The sequence below is a fragment of the Dermacentor silvarum genome, chromosome 6 (genome assembly GCF_013339745.2).
Source record: "Dermacentor silvarum isolate Dsil-2018 chromosome 6, BIME_Dsil_1.4, whole genome shotgun sequence".
In the NCBI taxonomy this organism is placed as follows: Eukaryota; Metazoa; Arthropoda; class Arachnida; order Ixodida; family Ixodidae; genus Dermacentor; species Dermacentor silvarum.
In genome coordinates, this window is record NC_051159.1 from 58,735,181 (window position 1) to 58,755,947 (window position 20,767).

Genomic DNA, 20,767 nt, shown 5'->3' on the forward strand with positions numbered 1-20,767 from the left:
TTAGCGCGCAAAACGTTTTGGGCCGCCCGCGCTCCTCTGCAGCTCTCATTGAGTTTGCTGTGCTGTTCTGACACGCACATAGCGTGTTCGCCGCATATAACATCGCCCTGCGAGCGCAAGCTTCGCTCACCGAAGCGGCATAGGTGAAATGCCTTGGCATTCTCCTGTGCTTGCACCAACGAAGGCGTCGTTGACTACTGCAAAGCGAGAGCGGCGACGGTCTATCGCGCTTGTAATAACCTTCACCGCTGAGTTAATGTTTCGTTTGCGGATGTGATTCCGCTAAACATAAAATAAAGCGAAATAAATAAAAGAGAAGAAATTCAGAAGTTCGCTTCTCTGAGTTATCCACACCTTATGTACTTGAGCATGTGTCATCAAGGCCACGTGTCAATACACAAAAACAAATTCGATTCTTTTTTTAAAGTCCGCCTTTAGGCGCATGAATCGCTTTGCCTATGGTCGATTTCTCCATGAAGTGTTCTTTCGGGATTTCGTAAATGCGGCACGGCGGCTTTATTATCTAATATCAACGAGTTCAACAGCCTGGCAAGGGAACAAGAATTCATGATCGCCAGTCAGCATCTAGAGTCTGCGCAGGAGTATGTTTGTCTAGGCCAATTACTCACCGGGAACCCTGATCATGAGAAGAAAAATTTACAGAAGACTAAAAATGGGTTGGAATGGATACGGCAGGCATTACCAAATGCTGACTAGAAGCTTGCCACTGTCGTTGAATGGAAAAGTGTAAAATCATTGCATTCTACCGGTGCTCACATATGGGGCAGAAACTTGGAGGCTAACAAAGAAGCTCCAGAACAAGTTAAGGACAGCGCAAAGAGTGATTAAATGAAACAATTTAGCCTAGGTTGCACTGGAGGCGCAATGCTAAACAGACAGCGGAGCTGATGGGCACCTAGCTAGTCCTGGCTTTTGGGCTAGACTAAGCACTACCAAGTCATCCCCAGCATTTTCCGGAATTTATTGATTATTGATCGATTATCAATTAGCTATTTATGGGCTATCGATTGGCTATCGCAAGGTATTAACCACGTATTTGGGCTAGGCTAAGCACTACCAAGTCATCCCCAGCATTTTCCAGAATTGATTGATTATTGATCGATTGTCAATTAGGCATTGATTGGCTATTGATTGGCTATCGAAAGGTATTGGCCACGTATTTTCGCTAAGCTAAGCACTACCACGTAATACCCAGCATTTTTCGGAATGTATTTATTATTGATCAATGATTGATTAGCTATTCATTGGCTATCTATTGGCTATCGCGAAGTATTGGCTACGTATTTGAGCTAGACAAAGCACTACCACGTATTCCCCAGCATTTTCCGGAATTTATTGATTATTGATCAATGATCGATTAGCTATTGATTGGCTATCGCAAGGTATTGGCCACGTATTTAGGCTAGGCTAAGCACTACCACGTCATCCCCAGCATTTTCCGGAATGAATTGATTATTGATCGATTATCGATTAGCTATTGCTTCGCTGTCGCAAAGTATTGGCTACGTATTTGGCGTAGGCTAATCACTACCAGGTAATCGCCAGCATTTTTCGGAATTTTTTGATTATTGATCAATTATTGATTAGCTATTGATGGGCTATCGATTGGCTATCGCAAGGTATTGGCCAGTATTTGGGCTAGGCTAAGCACTACCACGTCATCCCCAGCATTTCCCGCAATTTATTGATTATTCATCGATTATCGATTAGCTATTCATTGCCTATCGATGACTGACTAAGCTTAAGTAGTCCCAACCATTGTTAGCTTGACTTATCCAGGCTCAGCTTCGCTAGTCCACAGGGGTGTGTTCCATTGCGTGTGGACCCTTTCTGCACGGTCGGCAGGATCGGCCCACATTTTGTGTCCGCGACGGACGGACTAACGGCCGGCTGAAACAGCTCCCGTGGTAAAATGCTAAGCGTAACGTTAAGAGACAGGAAGAGAGCGGTGTGGATCAGAGAGCAAACGGGGATATCCGATATTCTAGTTGACATTAAGAATTTAAAAAAAAATGGAGCTGGGCAGGCCATGTAATGCGTAGGGTAGGTAACCGGTGGACCATTAGAGTTAGATAATGGGTGCCAAAGGGAAGGGAAGCGCAGTCGAGGATGGCAGAAAATTAGGTGGGGTGATGAAATGGGGAAATTGGGAGGCGCTAGTTGGAATCAGCTAGCGCAAGACAGGGGTAATTGGAGATCGCAGGGAGTGAGAGGCCTTCGTCCTGCAGTTGACATAAAAATAAGCTGGTGATGATCAACGAGTAAGTATCGTGGTTTAAGCTGTTTTGCTTGATAGATAGATAGATAGATAGATAGATAGATAGATAGATAGATAGATAGATAGATAGATAGATAGATAGATAGATAGATAGATAGATAGATAGATAGATAGATAGATAGATATGCTTTAATGAATGAGCAGAAGGAAGAAAAATTGCCCCCACCTCCCCGAAGGGAATCGTGAGGAAATGCGAATGCATTTCTTGCGCCGAGAGTACACGGCGTAGTAATTTTAATGGCGTAAATTAATGACGAGACGAGGATTTGTACCGTAACCATTTATTTACACATTCATCAGCACCTGTTTGTGTTGTCATTGTACCTGACGGCCATTATCACAACCTTGTAGTCGCTAAAGTGTACAGTCAAAGGGTCTTTGAGAAGCATGCGCACGTCACAGTTTCGGGTAAAGGCGAGATCAATGCAACTTCCGTGAATGGTAGTCGGAATGGATCCAGGTACACGGGATCAGCCCGTCGTCGTTGCCGCTTGGACTCGGCCTCGCGCCGCTTCACTCGAGGATCGGCAGCTCGCCGTTGACGTTTCTTCCGCCGCGTCTCGAACACGAACTTGAGCGTTCTCGGCTCGCCGTTGACGTCTCACAGCGGCGTATCGAGCACACATTTCCGGATCTTCGGCTCGGCGTTGGCGTTTCGCAGCAGGCTTCCCGAGCACGGAGTTCGGTATCAGGCAGCTCACTTCGCTCGCTTGCGTTCGGCATCACGCGCTCTTCGCTTCGCAGCCTTGTCTTCCGCTTCTTCTCCTCCGGTTGATGATGACGTTGAAGCTACTGCAGTGACGTCACCTCCAGCGAGAGGTGTAATGCACTTCTTGTATTGTATTACACTTCTTGCTAGGGGTACCGTTGCCGTCAGACATTCGCCTTCACCGACTTCTGCCATCGCCTTAGAGGCGCCCAGCCTAGCGAATGGTCGAGAGTGAGGCGCGCGCTTCACTCCATTTATATATACGTGCGAGCGAGCGAACAGGAGAGTGGGGCGCAGGGAGGAGAGAGCGAACGGCGAGAGAAGGAGCGGCGAAGCACTGCACCTACCCTCAACTACACTCTCTCCACACACGCGGGAGCTCCGCCGAGTTCCCGCGATGCGAGCGCCCTCACACGCCAGAGCACACTCCTCCTCTCCACTCACTCTCCGCTACTCCGCCCGCACCACTGCTCCGGTTGCTAGGGGCGAGGATAAGCGTGCGCGCCCGCAGCTGTTGCTATGGGAGAGGGAGTGAGAGCGGAAAGATAACACCTGCCGGCGCGCGGACACCGACAGACGCCTGACATGCCCCGACTAAGAAATGCATTCGCATTTAAAAAGATTGGACAGAAAAGCGTCCCTGAACCACTACATGCCTAAACATACATAGTTGCAGTGACCGCCGGAGAGCTTATGAAAGTATTTATGGCTGGTTAGTAAGGAATGCGGTGATAGATCATGTGAAGACACAACTTACAGTGCACAGTAAGTGTCGCTGAAGCAGAAGCTGAGCCAACAATATTTTCTGATTCACAAATGTATGTTCCCTCATCTGCGGGAACGACATTCTTGATGTGCAGACTCTTGTCCTCTTGAACGTATGCTCTGAAGAAAGAGAAAGAGGGGTGTTAAAAATGATTAACTTTTGCGCGCATTGCGAGATGTTGACGAATCAAGAGAAAAAAAATTGACCTACACATTCAAAGCAGACTGGTACTCATAACCAGAATAAACGCGTACAACACGGAAATGTGTTTTTAAATGTTACAATAAAAAAACGAGGTTATAATGAATGTGCCAGGTAAAGGCAGTTTTTAAAGGACAAGCATACGCACATTCCGTAGGTTCCCACAACGACAAAATGACGAAAATTAAAGACACATTGTAGGGCACCCCCGCAACGCCCCCAAACAGGTAGAGCGCCCCCGCAACGTTAGTGCTTCTCCGCACTAAGGGTCATAGTGCAGTGAAACACGCAACATTTTTGAAGGAACACTGCTTTAGGGAAGTGCTTTCCAATTTTTGAAGCCCGCATTGAGGCCTCTTATTTTAGCAGCATTAGTTCTGGGTAAACATGTTCCCTGGGCTGGGTTTAGTCATTATGTTTACAAAATGATTACAACCATGGTGAGCCATCCACACAGCTACGTAGGATGTGGTGCATGATGCCTTCGCACACTGCCGTAGAAAATAGTGGCTGTCGCTAGCACTTGTCATGGATGAATCGAGATAGTTACGAACGTGGCCCGTGAGTCCATTTATGCAAAGGAAGTCAGGCAGTTCATAACATACATAGCGAGCGATGCACACGGGGCGGATCCAACGTAGGGCTGTCCCCGTAATTCGAGTACGTAGGCCATACTCCAGCCAGTAATAAGAAATGACATTTGGAACATGTTTTTTATCTTCAGTTATAAGCGTAAGGTGAATTCACCTGCCGAAGCTGTGCACTCTTTCGACGCTGATATAAAGCTTGTTCCCGAAACGCCTCACTCAGAGGTGCAGGAAATCTGCCATTTTCGTTTCTTTATTTTAAGCTTCTAAAGTTTTAAAAAGACAAAAGGGTCGGCGTAGACAAATAATCAACAGTGTAGGAACAAGTAGGCATGAGCCTGAAGCCTTGAGCCTGGAACGAACGTTTGCACAATTACTTGTCCAGCCTTAAGGATCTAGGCTAAGGCTTCCCTTGTTCGCTTACTGTTGATTCACGTATAAGTATTCACGTTCACCGGAAGTGAAAATTACGGTTTTCACTCGCGTATTTTAACCAGTTTCACAACATTTCACCCTTTACATCCCAAAGCTGGCTGCGGTGGAAGCCACAGTAGGCTGTCCTCGATTAATTGCTCTCACGTGCACCCTCTGTAGACGCCCATCAAAATTTCAGCACACTGCCCCACACATCCTCAGCATCTGTCGATCCATGGCTATCACGGCCATATGTGTATTGGGCTACCCACACTGCGTCCGATAACGGGTTAGCATTTATCTCTGAGCCACTTGTGGCGTTGTGTGCTCCAAGCTCTCATATTTTAAGACAAATGATCTATCCCCAAATGCTCCTTACTCCTAGGCCATATCAAATAAACAGTCAAATAGTGATTTTAAGGGTTAACACGATATCTCTAGGCACGAATGGGTCTGCGTTGGGTGGGTTTCATGACGTAGCCTAATCATAACCCCCTAAAGCATATGAGGTCTGCGAGTTTTCTATCGACGTCATACCTGTATTCACAGATAAGGTTCTACAATTAGCTACTCATTTGCCATGTATTTTTATTCGTGAGAGAGGAAAATGTAAGCTATATATTTTTCCGGTAAAGTTGATAGCTAGAATATTTGGTAAATTACTGTGGAAGAGGTAGCGCAATATAACGCGGCCTAAAGTCAGGTAACCAAACTGGACTGAGCGGTCTTTACAGCATGCTTAACTGATGGTTTCAAGTTACAAAGGCTCATATGCAGCTCAATCTACTCACACGGCATGGAAATCAAGTGAAGTACACACAATGTTGTACAGTGGTTAATGTTACAATATCGTGATAAGAGTTCGCGAAAGCACCCAACTAGTGCTTTGCTTTTGTCGGTCACGTGACCCACCTTCCAATGGGCATCTTTCCATCCTGCCTCCTCCAGGTGACCGTCGGCTTGGGGTCGCCGTTGACTTTGCACTCGAACTGAACAGATTCTTCTGCGAGTGTTGTCACGTCTCCCGGTACTCGGACAAAGTAGGGCTTCGCTGAAAAGAGAAAGCGGTGGGTGCCGGTGAAGTGCGGCGCGATCGGAGCTCTTAGAACTGTGTACAGTCTACGGGTACAAAACACAGCGTAAGCATGCAGTTGCATCCAGCTAGAAAGGAAATCGTCACTCAACTGTGCACCGAAAGCAGCGCGGGCGGCGAGTCTCTGGTACCGAGCATGTTGGCCGCCCGGCACACGTAGCGCCCCTGGTCGGAGGGGCGCACGTCGGCGATCAGGAGCGCGCCCTGGGCCAGGAGGCGGACGCGCCCCGTGCCCGGCTGCACCTGGACGCCGTCCTTGAACCAGGTGACCGTGGGCTCGGGGTGGCCCCTGGGAGGCACGCACTCCAGCGTCGCCGACTCGCCCGCCGCCACGTGGACGCTCTTGGGCAGCTGCCGGAACTCGTCGCGAAGCACTGCGAGGGTAGGAACAGAGTGGAAAGGGAGGAGAGAATACTACATTAGGAGACAAGGAAGGAAACTGGGGTTCCCGTGGTTTCTTCCGTTGCATATACACCTGCCCCACGACACATTTTCTTCGCAGTAACATCAGTTCAAACGCTACAAACTGAATTTCTTCTGTTCGTGTCCACGTGGTTTACGTCGCATACATCCCGATCATCGTGTCATCGCCGTCAGGTACTTCTAATTCTCACCTTAACCTTCAGCATATGACGAAGAAAAAAATCGGGCACTTTCGCCCGAAGGCGGAGCATTCAAAGTGGTAGCAGAGTTTAGCGTTGCGCTGAAGCTCCTCAGACGCTGTTCTAAGAGTACGCGGGGTCGTCACCTTGTCGTGACACAGCACGCAAGCCGACCGCCCTGTTGCATAGCTGAAACACCGCCCCAACATCTATTAGACGTCTCACAACACTGGTGTGCTGCAGGCGTTGCACTTCAGTGGTGCACGAGATGAGCCAGAAGAAAATTCCTGAGCGTTTGTAGCTTGAAGCGTGCCATCCGTGCCGCTCAGACCACTGTATGCACCGCAGTGTAGTATGCCACAGTGCTCACGTTCCGAGCACGGCAGTGGGTATGCACACTGACGTGCTTGGCAGTTCGCAACACAGCAGGGATGCCTGTTTTTGTGCGCACAACACTCATGTCGGTAGCGGAAGACGGAACGCTGCCCTGGCTGCGCTACAGGGTCCATTGAGCTAGAGTTACTGTATACGGCTCGGCTCCCTCGAGGGAGCCATATACAGTAAGTCTACATGAGCAGAGCATAAGGGTGCGCCTAGTTGGCTTCGTCATTTCTGCAGCCGAACGCACTGCGCGTTTCTCGCGTATCTGGAGAGCTTCCAATCTACCACGCGTGGGCCATACGCGCGCCATCGATACTGAGACAGCACGACAACGGCGGCGGCGGCTGTGACTGCGCGAACGCACCTCGAGAGTCCGTATAATTGCTGTCGCAATAAAACGTAAGTTCGTCCACCACCGCCGCTGGGATTCAAACACATGATATTTGAGCTTGTGCAGTAGGTACAGCTGAACGCACTAACCACAACGCTGTCGCGCAGCATCGGCGCTTGCTAATTTGTATGGGGATTCGCGACCCACACAGACGTGGTGTGGAGGCGTCTGAGAGTGGTGGCGTCTGTGCATGTATTTCGGAGGCCATAGCAGGCAGGCATGCGGACGGAGTCAACGTCGTGTGCAGCACAAAAAAAAAGAACGTGTTCTTGAGAAGATGAAAGTATCCGTTGTGAGAGACAGACGCTGTCACAGTATAGATGCGGTTTGATTCCGACGAAGCACTGAAACTTGCGTATTTCCTCTCTCCCCCTCGCCCCTTCTTTAAGGGAGTAGGTAAATGGGAAGATTATGGAGGGAAAGCGTATAGAAGTAAAGAAACCATCTCTCCGTATCATCGCCTCAAAATTCAGAGAGCGAACTCATGTTCCCCGCCGCACACTCGACCTAAACTAACCAGGTGCATTATGCAACATGTCACAGCATATACCACGCTGTGTGTCGTCTGCCGCGCGGTTGAAGCAGCGCGTAACGACACCGGAGAGGTTGCAGTTTGAACGAAGAGGAAAGAGATGACGTGAGTGGCGGTGGTGCTAAATTAAATTAAATTATGGGGTTTTACGTGCCAAAACCACGATCTGATTATGAGGCACGCCGTAGTAGGAGACTCCGAAAATTTGCACCTAAATCTAAGTACACGGGTGTTTTCGTGTACTTAGATTTAGGTGCACGTTAAAGTGGTGCTGAAAAAGTGTTTTGAAGGAAATGCCTGTAAGATATGCCTGAGAGGGCGGCGCGGTGGAAAAGCAGGCAGCCGAAAAGACATCGTTCAGGACCTTGTAAACAGCGCCCGACAGGTCGTCTGTCTCTCAGCGGCGACTTTACTATTCCCGGGATCATGCAGATGTTGGAGGGCATGCACCGACGGCGACCCCGCCGCCAGCGTTGACGTGACCCGGCACGTGTCGGTCGACGAAGGTGAATTGGAAGGAAGTGTGCATGGACTGTACTTCGTCTCACTATAAAAAAGGTGCAGCATTGTCGAGACTACAGTGGTCATGTCGGTCAAACAGAAACAGGTATTCAAGTAGGTGAAGTATACCGTCTTCGTTGAAGTGATCAAGACTGGTTCAGCAAGGGATGTCTTAGGGATGTATTGAAGAAATGCGTGTGTCCACCTATCATGTCTATTCTCGGGAACTGCAAGCATAATACTATGCAAAGAGAATGCTGCGAAAATTATGGGCTCTAGTGATTGCGCGGGCTTTGAATCTAGTATCAAATTCCGGAAATGTCGTGAAAATAACCACAAATGTGCAGCGAAACGAGCATCAGTGACGCAAATGTGTACGTAGTCAAGGAGTCGAAGAGTCGAAAAATAGAAGAGACATGTATTCTTACGCTAAAAAGTGGGTATCTTCATAGCTAATACCCAGCTACGATGCTCCTTTACAATTAGCGCAGAAAAAAAATTGAAAAAAAGCCATTAAGAAGTTTGTGTGACAGGCGGGTGAAGTCTCTTCGTTGCGGTTCACTGCAATGTTTGGAAGATGCGTTCAAAACATATTAGGTTGGTTAGAAACCTATCATTTTCAGGTGACATGGTGCTGTTATGTAACTATGGAGATGGTGTATATCCGTAGACTACATATAAATTAGATGAAGTAAAAAGAAAGTATGAAAATTTGCAATTACAGGCCGGTCCAGATTAACGCAAGATGTGGGTAACTGTAGACCCTAAAAAGCTTTTGTTCTGATGCACACATAAGTTGATGATGAGATGATCAACATAGACATATTGAAAACTCTTCACTGTTTTCATCTTGGCGCAGTTGATCGTTCAGCACGCCCCGTAGGTCTCACACTGTGCTGCATCGTTTTAGCGAGACCAATATAGGCATGCCAGCACGGGCGACAATAACTCGCTCCGAGGCGCCGAGGATTAAATCCCAGCACCACCGCGGGTGCGATGCTTGGCGCGAGATTTACGGGCCCGGTCGGAAAGCGCGTGCATATGTAATGAGACTCCGCTTGGACAGAGGTCCACCGCCACGAACAGAGAAGTGTACCAGACAGCTTCTCTCTCCGCGGACAGTGTGAACGCCGGCAGCGAGTGCAGTTCATTGCGCGGTCGTCAGAAGGTTCATTATAGAGGAGGCACGACACGGATAACTTTTATCGTTGCCGTGCCTTGATTGGTCGCCTGCTCCGATGGGAAGCGGCACGACAGTTGTGATAATCCAGCCGTCCATCTTGTCTCTGTGCTTGTTTGTTTGTTTGTGACGTGTCCGAACTGAAGCTTCGAGCACGCGTTCTTTTTGGAGTAACACAAGCCGGCTGTGGCTGTTCGCCGTGCAGCGCGAACACTGATGTGCAGCTGTGTCCTTTATTCCTCCTCGCCAATAAATTTAGCACAGAAATGTTTTCGTGTCAAATAATTTCCCTTTTACCTCTCTGACGGACAGCGGTGCCGATTTAAGCAGGAGACAGGATTCCGATTGCGGTCGAACGTATAGACCTTTTACATTACCATACCCACGGGCGCCAAATTATTTGGTCACGTGATAGCACCCGCTATTGCGCGCCTTCTGATCGGCGTTTGCTCGGTTGTTTGCAATGGCCACGGTAGCCACACGCACAGCTCAGACAGTCACTATTTCGGCAATCACGGCAAGCAGTGAGTGGGTACAGACGACACAAAACATTGGTTAAAGCTGCAGAGCCGCCTGCATTGCGATCTTATTGTGTGCAAGCTTACCGGCTGAAGGCGACTGGATCGCCAATTGGTCCGGTTGTCAGTTCTATTGTCCTATAGGACTATCCACGTTTCCGCCCATATATTCCGCATGAGGTCCATAATACGCGAATCCCCGGAGGGTGTACTGAGATAGCCACGCAGCGCAGAGAACACGGAGATCACACTTGGGCTGTATTGTACGGTGCACCGAACACCGCCTGGCGACCAAAGCCAACTGGTGGCGTGACCTACGCTGCCAGTCAGTTAATGAAGATGAGGAAAGACGCAGATTGTAAACCTTGTTCATTGGGATCTACAACCTCCACCCAGTATCTGCTGCGCGAGTAACACACGGGCACTCGAGCACTTTGTCAGTGTTATCGACGGGATCGAAGCAGATTTTTGTCACGTCGGGTACAACGCAAAATGGCCGGTCGAGTTTTGAGCGATGAACTTCAAATAGACGATGCAGACGCAGCTATTGTTGCTCATTAAATGATGAAAGCATGCGAAAAGAAGCTATTAAAGCTACGGGGTTTAACATGTCCCACAATAACACAGTGGCTATATGAGAGAAGCCGGAGTGGGAGGCTTTGGATTAATTTTGACCAGTTAGGGTTCTTCATTGTGCATCTAAAACACGTGATACAAGCGTTTTTGCACTCCTCCCCCATCAGAATGGCGCGGCCGTGCCCAGAAATCAAACCCGCTACGTCGCGGTCAGCCGTATAACTCCATAGTCACTGGACCCCCGCTGCGAGTGCAAATAGGCTGTCTGTCAACCAGCGGCCTAATGTCGCCAGTGATTATAAACAAATTAATCAACCCGCATGCAAGCACGCATTCGTCCGCTGTAGTGCCATCGCAGCATTTCAATCCTTCTATATATCCTCAATCCTCTATAAGCCTACATTTTGTTTGCAAGACACTCGATGCGCTTTACGTTTGAGGACGCCCGCCTTTTGACCCTTTTGACAGAAGTCACGTAGGCGGGTATCCATCCGATCAAATTCAGCCAGCCTTCGCAGAGCGGACGTCATGTCACGCGACAACAAAATTTCAAAGGAACTGCCCACGCGAGAGGGGGTGGCGACGGCGGTGTCGAGAGTAGGCGCTACTACTAAACACAAACCGTAAGAGATCCACAAAAAGCGCCCTTCGTGGGCAGATACGCAGAAAACATAACGCTACACCAGCGGGAACTTCCCCCTCCCCCCCGCACCCCCTGAGGCGAGGGTGGGCCACGCCCACATTACGTCTGTCGTGGGGTCGCGCGGCGGGGAAGCAAGCATTCGGAAAAAAGAGACGCGTGTAGTCCTTTAGGCGGTGCGTTATCATTCGAACGGAGAATGAGCGGATGGGGCTGGGTCTGCTTTTGTATCCGCAGGAAAGACCTCGGCCCTCCTTCGTCTCACAACCGTTCCGTGGCGACGAGACCACCCGAAAAATGGGGCCTAGCGTTGAAAGGAGAGCGAGGCTTGTCGGACTTTAATCCCAGTGCGCCGATTCGGGACGCGGGGGACAAATAGTGTTATTTCTCTATGCTTGAAGGCGTTCAATCTCCATGACGCCAAGATGGTATTACGCTCAAAGCAGCTCGCTTCACTATATAGGCAGCGCGACCAGGTAAAACCAGGGCTGTACTGTGCATAGGGGTGTGTTGAACACATGGACTGAGTGAGGCACACGAAAACACATACGGAAGCGCGCTAGCAACTGACGGTTAAAAAAAATTCAAGTGTTCAAATACATGCACACGATCGCAAATTCACGTGCGCACTGTATAGCTTTTTGCTGAGTTTAGGATGGATGGATGGATGGATGGACGCAAAACTTTGATGAAAGTCCTAAGGTACGTGACTCAGCGCGCAGCGGGCCGCTCCCTCTTTGAGACAGTCAGGCCATGCCCGACCGCCGCATCGAGGAAACATATTTCTTTTGTGACAACAAAACAGATGGTATACTGACACGCATGGAAGTTTTCCTGATTATTGTTATTGCTTTCGATAAATTTTCGACGACCTTAACCTAGAGAGTGTAAGTGTGGGGTTGAAGATTAATATGCAAAAAGCAAAGGTATCGTTGAATAGCTTCGCAAGAGAACAAAAATTCAGGATCACCAATCAGCCTCTAGAGAGTACAGGAGTACGTTTATCTAGGTCATTTACTCACAGGGGACCCTGATCATGAGAGAGAAATTTACAGAAGAATAAAATTGCGTTGGAATGCATACGGCAGGTATTGCCAAATCCTGACTGGAAGCTTATCAATGTCGTTGAAAATAAAAGTATATACAATCATTTCATTCTACCGCGGCTATAACACGGCACTGATATGATCTCGACCGGGTGAGGTTGGTCGTCACCGCAAGAATCAGGAGATGTCGATGAAGGCGGGCATCGTGACGAAGAAAAGAATTTAAATAACTGTATTCAAGGTTTGGTCGTTGAGTTCAAACCCTGGCCGTCCAGAGTGCCCACCCACAATCGGGCCGTAAAGCACGGCTTGGCGGTCCCTACTTGGGACTAGCCGGGTGGCACGGGGTCTCCCCTGCGTCTTCTGTGGACCTCAATAAAGTTATTTCACTCACTCACTCACTCACGCACTCAAAACTGTATTCACTTCATTGGTACATGTATTTGACTCTATCCGAGTCTCGAGCGGTTCTGCCTAACATGGGGGCCAGGACGGCCTTAAATAACCACTCGCGGTCTTGTAGTAGCCGATGTCCCCCTTGTGGACGTGAACTTGTGGAATCAGTGCCTTTGACAGGTTGTCAAGTCGACGACCTCTTCCCCTTCGTGCCTTCTCCCTTGGGTGTTCGCCTTTGCGTCTGCTCAGAGCGTAAAAGGCGCGACGCTTCCTCGGGGATGAAGGCGATTATCTCGTCACGGGAAAACGCGCGGGCATGATTTCCACACTTGCGGGAGCCGAGTTTCCAGGAAGACGATAACCGCCTCTCGTCATGGGAACGCGCGCCGCGATGTTTTCCCCACTTGACCTGTCGAATTCCGTGCCGATCATAACAGCACAGAAACATGGAGGTTAACAAAGGTTAACAACGATGCTCGAGAACAAGCTAACGACCGCGCAAAGAGCGATGGAACGAGAAATGTTATGCGTGACATTAAGAGACAGGAAGAGAGCGGCGTTGATCAGAGAGCAAACGGGTACAGGCCACATTCCAGATGACATTAAGAGAAAACAAAAATGGAGCTGGGCCGGAAATGCAATGCGTAGGGTAAATAACCGGTGGACCATTAGAGTTAAAGAATGGATGCCAAGGGATGGGAAGCGCAGTCGAGGACGGCAGAAAATTAGGTCGGGTGATGAAATTAAGAAATTTACGGGCGCAAGTTGGAATCAGCTAGCGCAAGACAGGGGTAATTGGAGATCGCAGGGAGAGGCCTTCGTCCTGCAGTGAACATAAAAATATGCTTGCTGATGATGATGAATTTCTCATGTACATCAATTTGATAGGAATGATTATGCTGCACTCTGAAAAAGTGGGAAACAACCAGTATCATTGCAATGTGCTGACATGCATAGGTTACGACCAGGAGCTATAGCTGTCGTCATGTTCGTTGTATTTCCTGCTGTTATTTCCATTGTTTTCATCGGTGCGTGCATGCAATATATATTTACCGGACCTTATATTCAACAACGTTAAAAAAAGTTAGGTGGTTACCACCGTGTTCTTATCGCTCAAATTTCGCAGCAAAATCGCATTTTTTAGTCCATATTGATACACGTAATCGTTGCCTCATCCGCATAACGATATTGTTCAAAAATATTACGCTTAGAATTTGTGTTTACGTGGTCCGTCATGGCTTTTATTTGCCATGATTCAGCAAAACCAATCCACGCCTCCCCAGCAGCTCGTTTCTCTGATGGCGAGGTGGTGGTTTTTATTTTTAGGACGAACCTCACCGTAAGAGGCTTCTTGCGTAGACACATGCTCTGGGTATATATAGAAAGCTTTATTTGACAGGAAACCATTTTAAGGGAGCGGTGGTCGTAGCCCCTCAGTCTAAGGCCCCACTGGCCTCTGCTGCCTGCCTGACCTGGCTAATTAAGGACTTTTGTCCTGCCAAGTCGGAACGGGTGAGCTGTGCCTCCCACTGCTCCATTGTGATGTTGTTAGTTGGCCTATGAGGATGCTTGGAGTTCAATATCACTAGATAAAATCCTGGGTGCATGGCCAACATATCACTTGCAACACAGGGCAGCACGCACATTACTACAGCTTCTCGAAGAAACCAAAATATCTATAAGTTATCAAATTTTATTGCTGTAACTTTGATCACGACGCTGTATTTATTGAAAGTGATTCATTTTTATTCAACATTTTCACATATATAAATTTTGCGTATTCGCTCACGTTATCGTGTTTCAGCCGATTCTCTTTTGCAGCAATAGTTCATTGTTAAAACACGTGAATTAGCGGCACTGCACGAGGTTGGTAAGACACAGCATAGGTTTTATGGAAAGCGATTTTAACAGCGGCCCTGTTTAGGCCGAGCGTAATATGTCTGTCGTAGACATAAGACTGTGAGCCGATCCTGGAGGTAGCGCAGGAAGGGTCCAAGCGCAATGGCATATACTCCTGTGAACTAGTGAAGCTGAGCCTGACTAAGTCTAGCTGAGTCTGATTGGAACTACTTAAGCTTAGGCAGTCATCGATAGCCAATCGATAGCCAATGAATAGCTGATTGATAATCGATCAATAATCAATAAATTCGGGGAAGTGCTGGGGATGACTTGGTAGTGTTTAGCCTAGCCCAAATACGTGACCAATACCTTGCGATATCCAATCGATAGCCAATCCATACCTAATCGATGAATAATCAATAAATTCCGGAAAATGCTGGGGATGACTTGGTAGTGCTTAGCCTAGCCCAAAAGCCAGGACTAGCTAGGTGCCCAACAGCTCCATTGTCTGTTTAGCATTGCGCCTCCAGTGCAACCTACGTTATTTTTTTTTAAGAAAGAGTTTCATCTGATAACATGTGTGAAACTAGATGGGTGTAAAAAAAGCAGCGATGAGTAACACAGGGCTCTACTTGAATGTCACTAAACGCTGATAACATATTCATACTGCTAACAATAAATTGCGCCAGCTATAGCATGGTCAACTTCGGTCTGATTCCATTGTATACTTAAGATAAATTCAAGCGCGGCAGCGTCACGAGCTGCACAGTTGTCGGAGTAAGAGTTACTGCCAGCTTCTGAGGACGAGATCGCACACACTTTGTATCACGTGACTACTGCAGTATCACGGGAGCGGGCGCTCTCTCTCATTCTTCAAGCAGAGAATGCGCGTGCGCGCGAACTCCGTTCCTGTACGTATACAAACTCTGCACTCATCCAACGGAAAGGAACTCATTCACCGGCTTATTCGAAGACTACGTATCCCTCCCCTCTCCCCTGCTTTGTAGCCACGGCCACGTTGGAACACGCTGTGTCGTAACCTGAAGCTGGCACAATCGACAAGCTTGTCCCCCCTTTCTTCCTTTTTTTTTTTTTTTTTGGCCCTGACTAGAGAAGAAACGTAAATCGCCATCGTTGGCGTTGAGAGCACAGGCTGCGTCCCCTTTTCTCTCCCTTATATTTGAGAACAAAGCAAATCGATCGAAGAAAAATTTTGCCCCCGCCAGATTCTTGCGAAGGAGTTCTCTGGGAATGGTAGCCCGGCGGAGGCTATGCGCTCCGGAGTGGGTCGCCACTGCTGCCTTTAGGTTGGTATAAGGATTCAATACCACTCTAAAAGAACGACCCAACCATCTTGGTCGCATCTTTTCTCCTTTAAGTTTTTATTCTTTTTTTTTTCGCTTTTGCCACTAAAGCCAAGAATAAGAACCGAAAAGCGCGCAGCAGTAGCAAAAGCGGTCATCAGGCGCCAGTACCTGCTTTCCACCTTCAGTGAAAAAAAAAATGCAGAAAAAAAAAACAACGTGTACCGTAAAAAAAAAAAAAAAAAACAAAAAAAAAACAAAGCTAGCTTATTTGGGATCCAATGGCGGTGAAATTCTCCTAAGGAGATCCGCACGTTGGCAGGCAGGGGGTGGGAGTCCGGGTCTCCCGGCCGTCGCACCATCGTATACTTTCAATGAACGCTGGTGACTCTGCGTTCTTTCCTTCTCCTATCCTATTTTCTCGGGAGCGGAGCTCAGTGCTTTCACGGCACGGCAGCGGCACTCCCTCGAAAAGTCTAATGACGACCCGAGAGTGGTTTCGGCTCTTTACGATCGGTCTCCACGATGCCTTCTGGATGTTGTTTTCTGCATGCACTCTGTTACACACATATACGAAAAATTGCAGCGACCTCTCACTGTAGTACTAGCTCCTCTCTCTCTCTCGCTCGCCCTCTTTTTTTAAATTTTATTTCGCGAGTCTTTAAAGAAATAAAAATTACTTCGAAACATGCCGAAAGCGACTCTCAATTCCTTTACACTGTTCTTCTCATTTCCATTGTTGAGAATGTGTACGTGCTTCTTTCCCAGATTTATTTTTCGTTTTCTTGATGTTATTGCCTGTACTGAATGTCGAGTTCAAGTACACTTTTTGCTCTCGTATATGTCTTGCCTTCACTTAATGCTGTCAAACATGTTTTGGTACGAGACCACTAGAAAGAGAGAGAGAGATTGCAGGTTGCACTATTTTCTGCAGCTCTTTAGGAAGCACGTCTCAGCGCCTGGAGGCCACCAGCGATGCAGCTCTCGCAAAGCCGCAAGTAAAAGAGAGAGAGAGAGAACAAATTCGTATGCGGGGACGATTACTACATTCACTACTACACTTCAACGCGCAAGGAACGAAGTCCAGATGAAAATTAAATCAAGTGCTCACACATTATTGCCTGGAAGGAGTGAGTAACAGGTCACTGTGGGAGTATGTTCAGCATGAGTGTGAAATGTCAAGAAGCTCAACGACCCTGGCAGTGCAGTGAAATTGGTGTCTTGTTTTTTTATACGTGCGCTGAATGTAATTACTTGTAGTCAGGAATTGGATTTGTCCACTCGTTCACTCTTTTAGGACTCGGAGCAAAAAGTGGGGGTAAAATTGAAAAAAAAAAAAGCACAGCCATTGAGAAAAGCACAGCTGACTGCGAGCTGTGCACCGATTGAAATAGTCCCCTAGTATGTCAGTGCAGCTTTGGAAGCTACAGTCTACCAAACGCCTCTTGCGTAAAACCATTTCCGCATTGACCGGCGTTCAATGGTACGTCACTCATGATAGCGATCGTCCCGATAAGGAGGTGGCTGACGCGGCGAAGGTCAATCACAGACGGGACTTACGGAAGATATGTGAATATGCACCCAGCTAGTTGATACCGCCAAGCTAATGATAAGTTACGTTGTGGAAGTATGCAGGCACGTTCAAGGAAAGCACGGCTAAATAAAAGCAGCGCAGCGCTTTGACACGAAATATGCGAGAATATTATCTCTTTGCGCTCGAGAGACCTTCTAAGTCGAAGTAACCAGCGCGTTCAAGAGCGTTTCATAAACCTCAGCTGCTCTCCCTCCCCCCCTCCCCCCCCCCCCCTCCGATCCCCTGCCTAATTTATTTCCTGACGTCAGCACACACTCATAAAACCGCGAGCTTATACAGTAATAATACTGAGCGCCTGCAGTCTTCCGCTACCCGTGCGAAGAGTCAGCATACAGAAAGAACTGGGTTCCAACCGAACGACTCTACGAAGTGCAGGTCACAGCATCGAGCCAAAGTTATTCTCCACACCAATCACAATGCGAGAAGCCAGAAAATAATGGCGTTAACAAATGCTGACAGCCAGGGTAGCGGGCCACAAACAGAGCGCGCCGGTAAGTGCCGCTTGTTCTCCGTTCTCGGCATCTGTCGCTTTAAAGTACGCGAAATTACGACCTCCGCGGATTCCTTTCCTTTCGCGGCATCATAACCTGAACCGCAGTGTGTGTCGGTTTACTCGTTGCTGCTTTTACTCCTGACATCACCGCCGTGTATACAACGAAAATCGGCCGCGGCGGCCGCATTTCGATGGAGGCGAAATGCAAAAACGCCCGTGTGCTGCGTTGTAGTGCACGTTAAAGAACCCCAGGTGGTCAAAATTATTCCGGAGCCCTCCACTACGGCGTGCCTCATAATCAGAACTGGTTTTGGCACGTAAAACCCCAGAAAGAAGAAGAAGAAGAAGAAGAAGAACAACGAAAATCGAAGAGAACGAGAAGAACATGGTTTATGACTTCAACCTCCTCTTCTTAAAGGGATACGGACACAAAAGTTGGCGGGTGGTTTTTTGCGTCGGAGCAAAAATTGAACTGTTGAAAATGACGAATACAACAAGCTGCTTTGAAAAAAAGAACGAGAAACATCTTTTTTTGCGATTTTCTGTTGCACCTTGCCTCCAAGCGGCCGCCGGCAGAAGCTGAAATTTCACGTCATGACCCCCACCGGCGCGCGCGCGCGCGGCCAAGGTCGGCAACAGCCGTCGCAGTGTTTCCGGGGATATCGGTTTCTTGCAGCGTTTGTTTAACCCCTTTCGGCGATCTTCGCACGTGGTCCCTCCGAAACATTATCCCCGTCGGCACTCCAAGCAGTTGGTGCGTCTTACATGCGCCTTCCCGCGGTCATCGCTCGGTATTTGTATCGGATGATATCGGCATGTACTACACGTGCCGATAAGTGCAAGTTATATCAGTGTTGCCCTCTCCCGATCCAGGAATGTATATAAAGCCTTGCTCAATAAACATGACATGATTCTTCCCGTTACGCTCGGACTGTCAGGATGGCCCAACGGCGCCGAACGATACAATTGACACGGTCGTCGCAGCGGAATGAATGAATGAAAAATTTTATTTCACGAGCTTTTCAGCGCATGCGCCGGATGGAAGTGGTTCCCACTTCACGGGGATCCATATGCTCTGGGCATTTTCGTCGCGGCGGAAGGAAATGCCCAGACATTGCTGTTCTAACAGCATCGTCGGTCGTGACACATGTCATCGCACACGTTCCACAGAGACGAGTAGGTGCGTAAACTTTGGATACCTGCCTGTCAGCCATCACATACAGCCTGGATATCTCTAAAAAATGACTTCATTTGCGCTGACCACTTCGTCGACGATGATTATATGACCAGCCCGGCTGTGCTGAAAAGCCCTGGCATGCCGCTCAAAAGGCAATGCTTAAAGCCTGACGCTGTGTTCTCACGAAAACGCAAGGCAGAAATGATCAGCGGCGCGTTGGAAAAGAGGAAGCGAAAAGATGTCGTTACTGTTTTAGTTCACGTGCAGCCTTCTTGAGCAGCGTAAGGGCGAGGCTGGGGCGAGATGCCCGAGGTTGGGCATGAAGGCAGTAATGTCTTTAAAAATGTTGGAAAAGCATATTAAAACAATACAAGGCTAGCGAGCGCGACTCACAAGATCAGACACACACAGCTCTGCTTCTCCACAGAAAAAAAACTGGGCAGAACGACAGACAGGTGCTGCCATCTGTCGCCATAAACTACTATTCAGTCATCCACGCAGTGCTGAAAAAATTAAATTATAGGGTTTTACGGGGTGCCAAAAGCACAATATGATTATGAGGCACACCGGAGTGGGGGACTCCGGAAATTTTGACCACCTGGGCTTCTTTAACGTGCACCTAAATCTGAGTACATGGGTGTTTTCACATTTCGCCCCCATCGAAATGCGGCCGCCGTTGCACGCAGTGCTCAAGTACCCCGCATCTGCCTCGCCTGCGCGCGCTCTTAAAAAAGCTAGTTTACAGAGGAAATGACAAACAATTGTTGCATAAGTGTCTGGTGCAAAGCGAAATCTTCGAGCTACGGTTCGCGAAAACCTGACCGGCACTTCCACGGCGGCCTGCTCTTCGTCGCTTGACGCGGAAGGCTCGTAACCGTAAGCGGTAATATTTATTGCCAAGTTGGAATGGTCCTCGTCTTCAGACGTGTTCTCATCTCTGGTAGATGCACCAGAACTCGAATCCATGCTCGCGATGGCGGCGTCGGCGCGCTTCGAATGACCGCGGCCGGCCGGCTGGTTATCCGATGAGTGAGTCGTGACGTCACGCCTTCCAACTCCCGCGGGTCGGGCGACGAGGCGCGCGCTCACAAAAATGCCAAAAATAAAGCCATCGTCTCAAAAATGAGCCAAGTGACTACTTCTTTTCCATATAATCACACACGGAGGATTCATTTTCAGCATTTTCGTAAAATTTTCAGATTTCGTGTCCGTATCCCTTTAAGCTCCTTGGCTGTGCTGAGTGCGAAATAGGAACATTATCTCAAAATAAGAAGCATGTTGGCACGTTGGCCTGCTGGGCTGCGTAATGACGATGAGAAATAAGTATGTACAAGCCCCTCGGTCCTTGCACGTGCGCAAACTCTGCATGACGCCCTCTTTGGCAGGCTTGAAGCTGGTCGGCGTGCAGCCCGCTTGCATACAGCCAAAAACTGCAAGCGCACATTCTCCTGGTACGGGCCCCGTGAGGAAGCAGACGTGGCCGAGGACTCCGCGGGATAACGAGTTCTACAAATACGGCGCGTCGGCT

At 48.5% G+C, this 20,767-nt stretch overlaps 1 protein-coding gene across 1 annotated transcript in view; it reads right to left on the reverse strand.

Moving 5' to 3' along the window:
* The window catches only part of LOC125946303 (roundabout homolog 1-like), an 89,571-nt gene that overhangs the window by 38,554 nt on the left and 30,250 nt on the right, over positions 1-20,767 (reverse strand). Inside the window, exons 2-4 of the mRNA XM_049669017.1 lie at positions 6,162-6,443; positions 5,889-6,027; positions 3,766-3,893 (exon numbers count right to left, since the gene is read on the reverse strand). Of these exons, the coding sequence (XP_049524974.1) occupies positions 3,766-3,893; positions 5,889-6,027; positions 6,162-6,443 (549 nt within the window). The remainder of the gene's footprint in view (positions 1-3,765; positions 3,894-5,888; positions 6,028-6,161; positions 6,444-20,767) is intronic.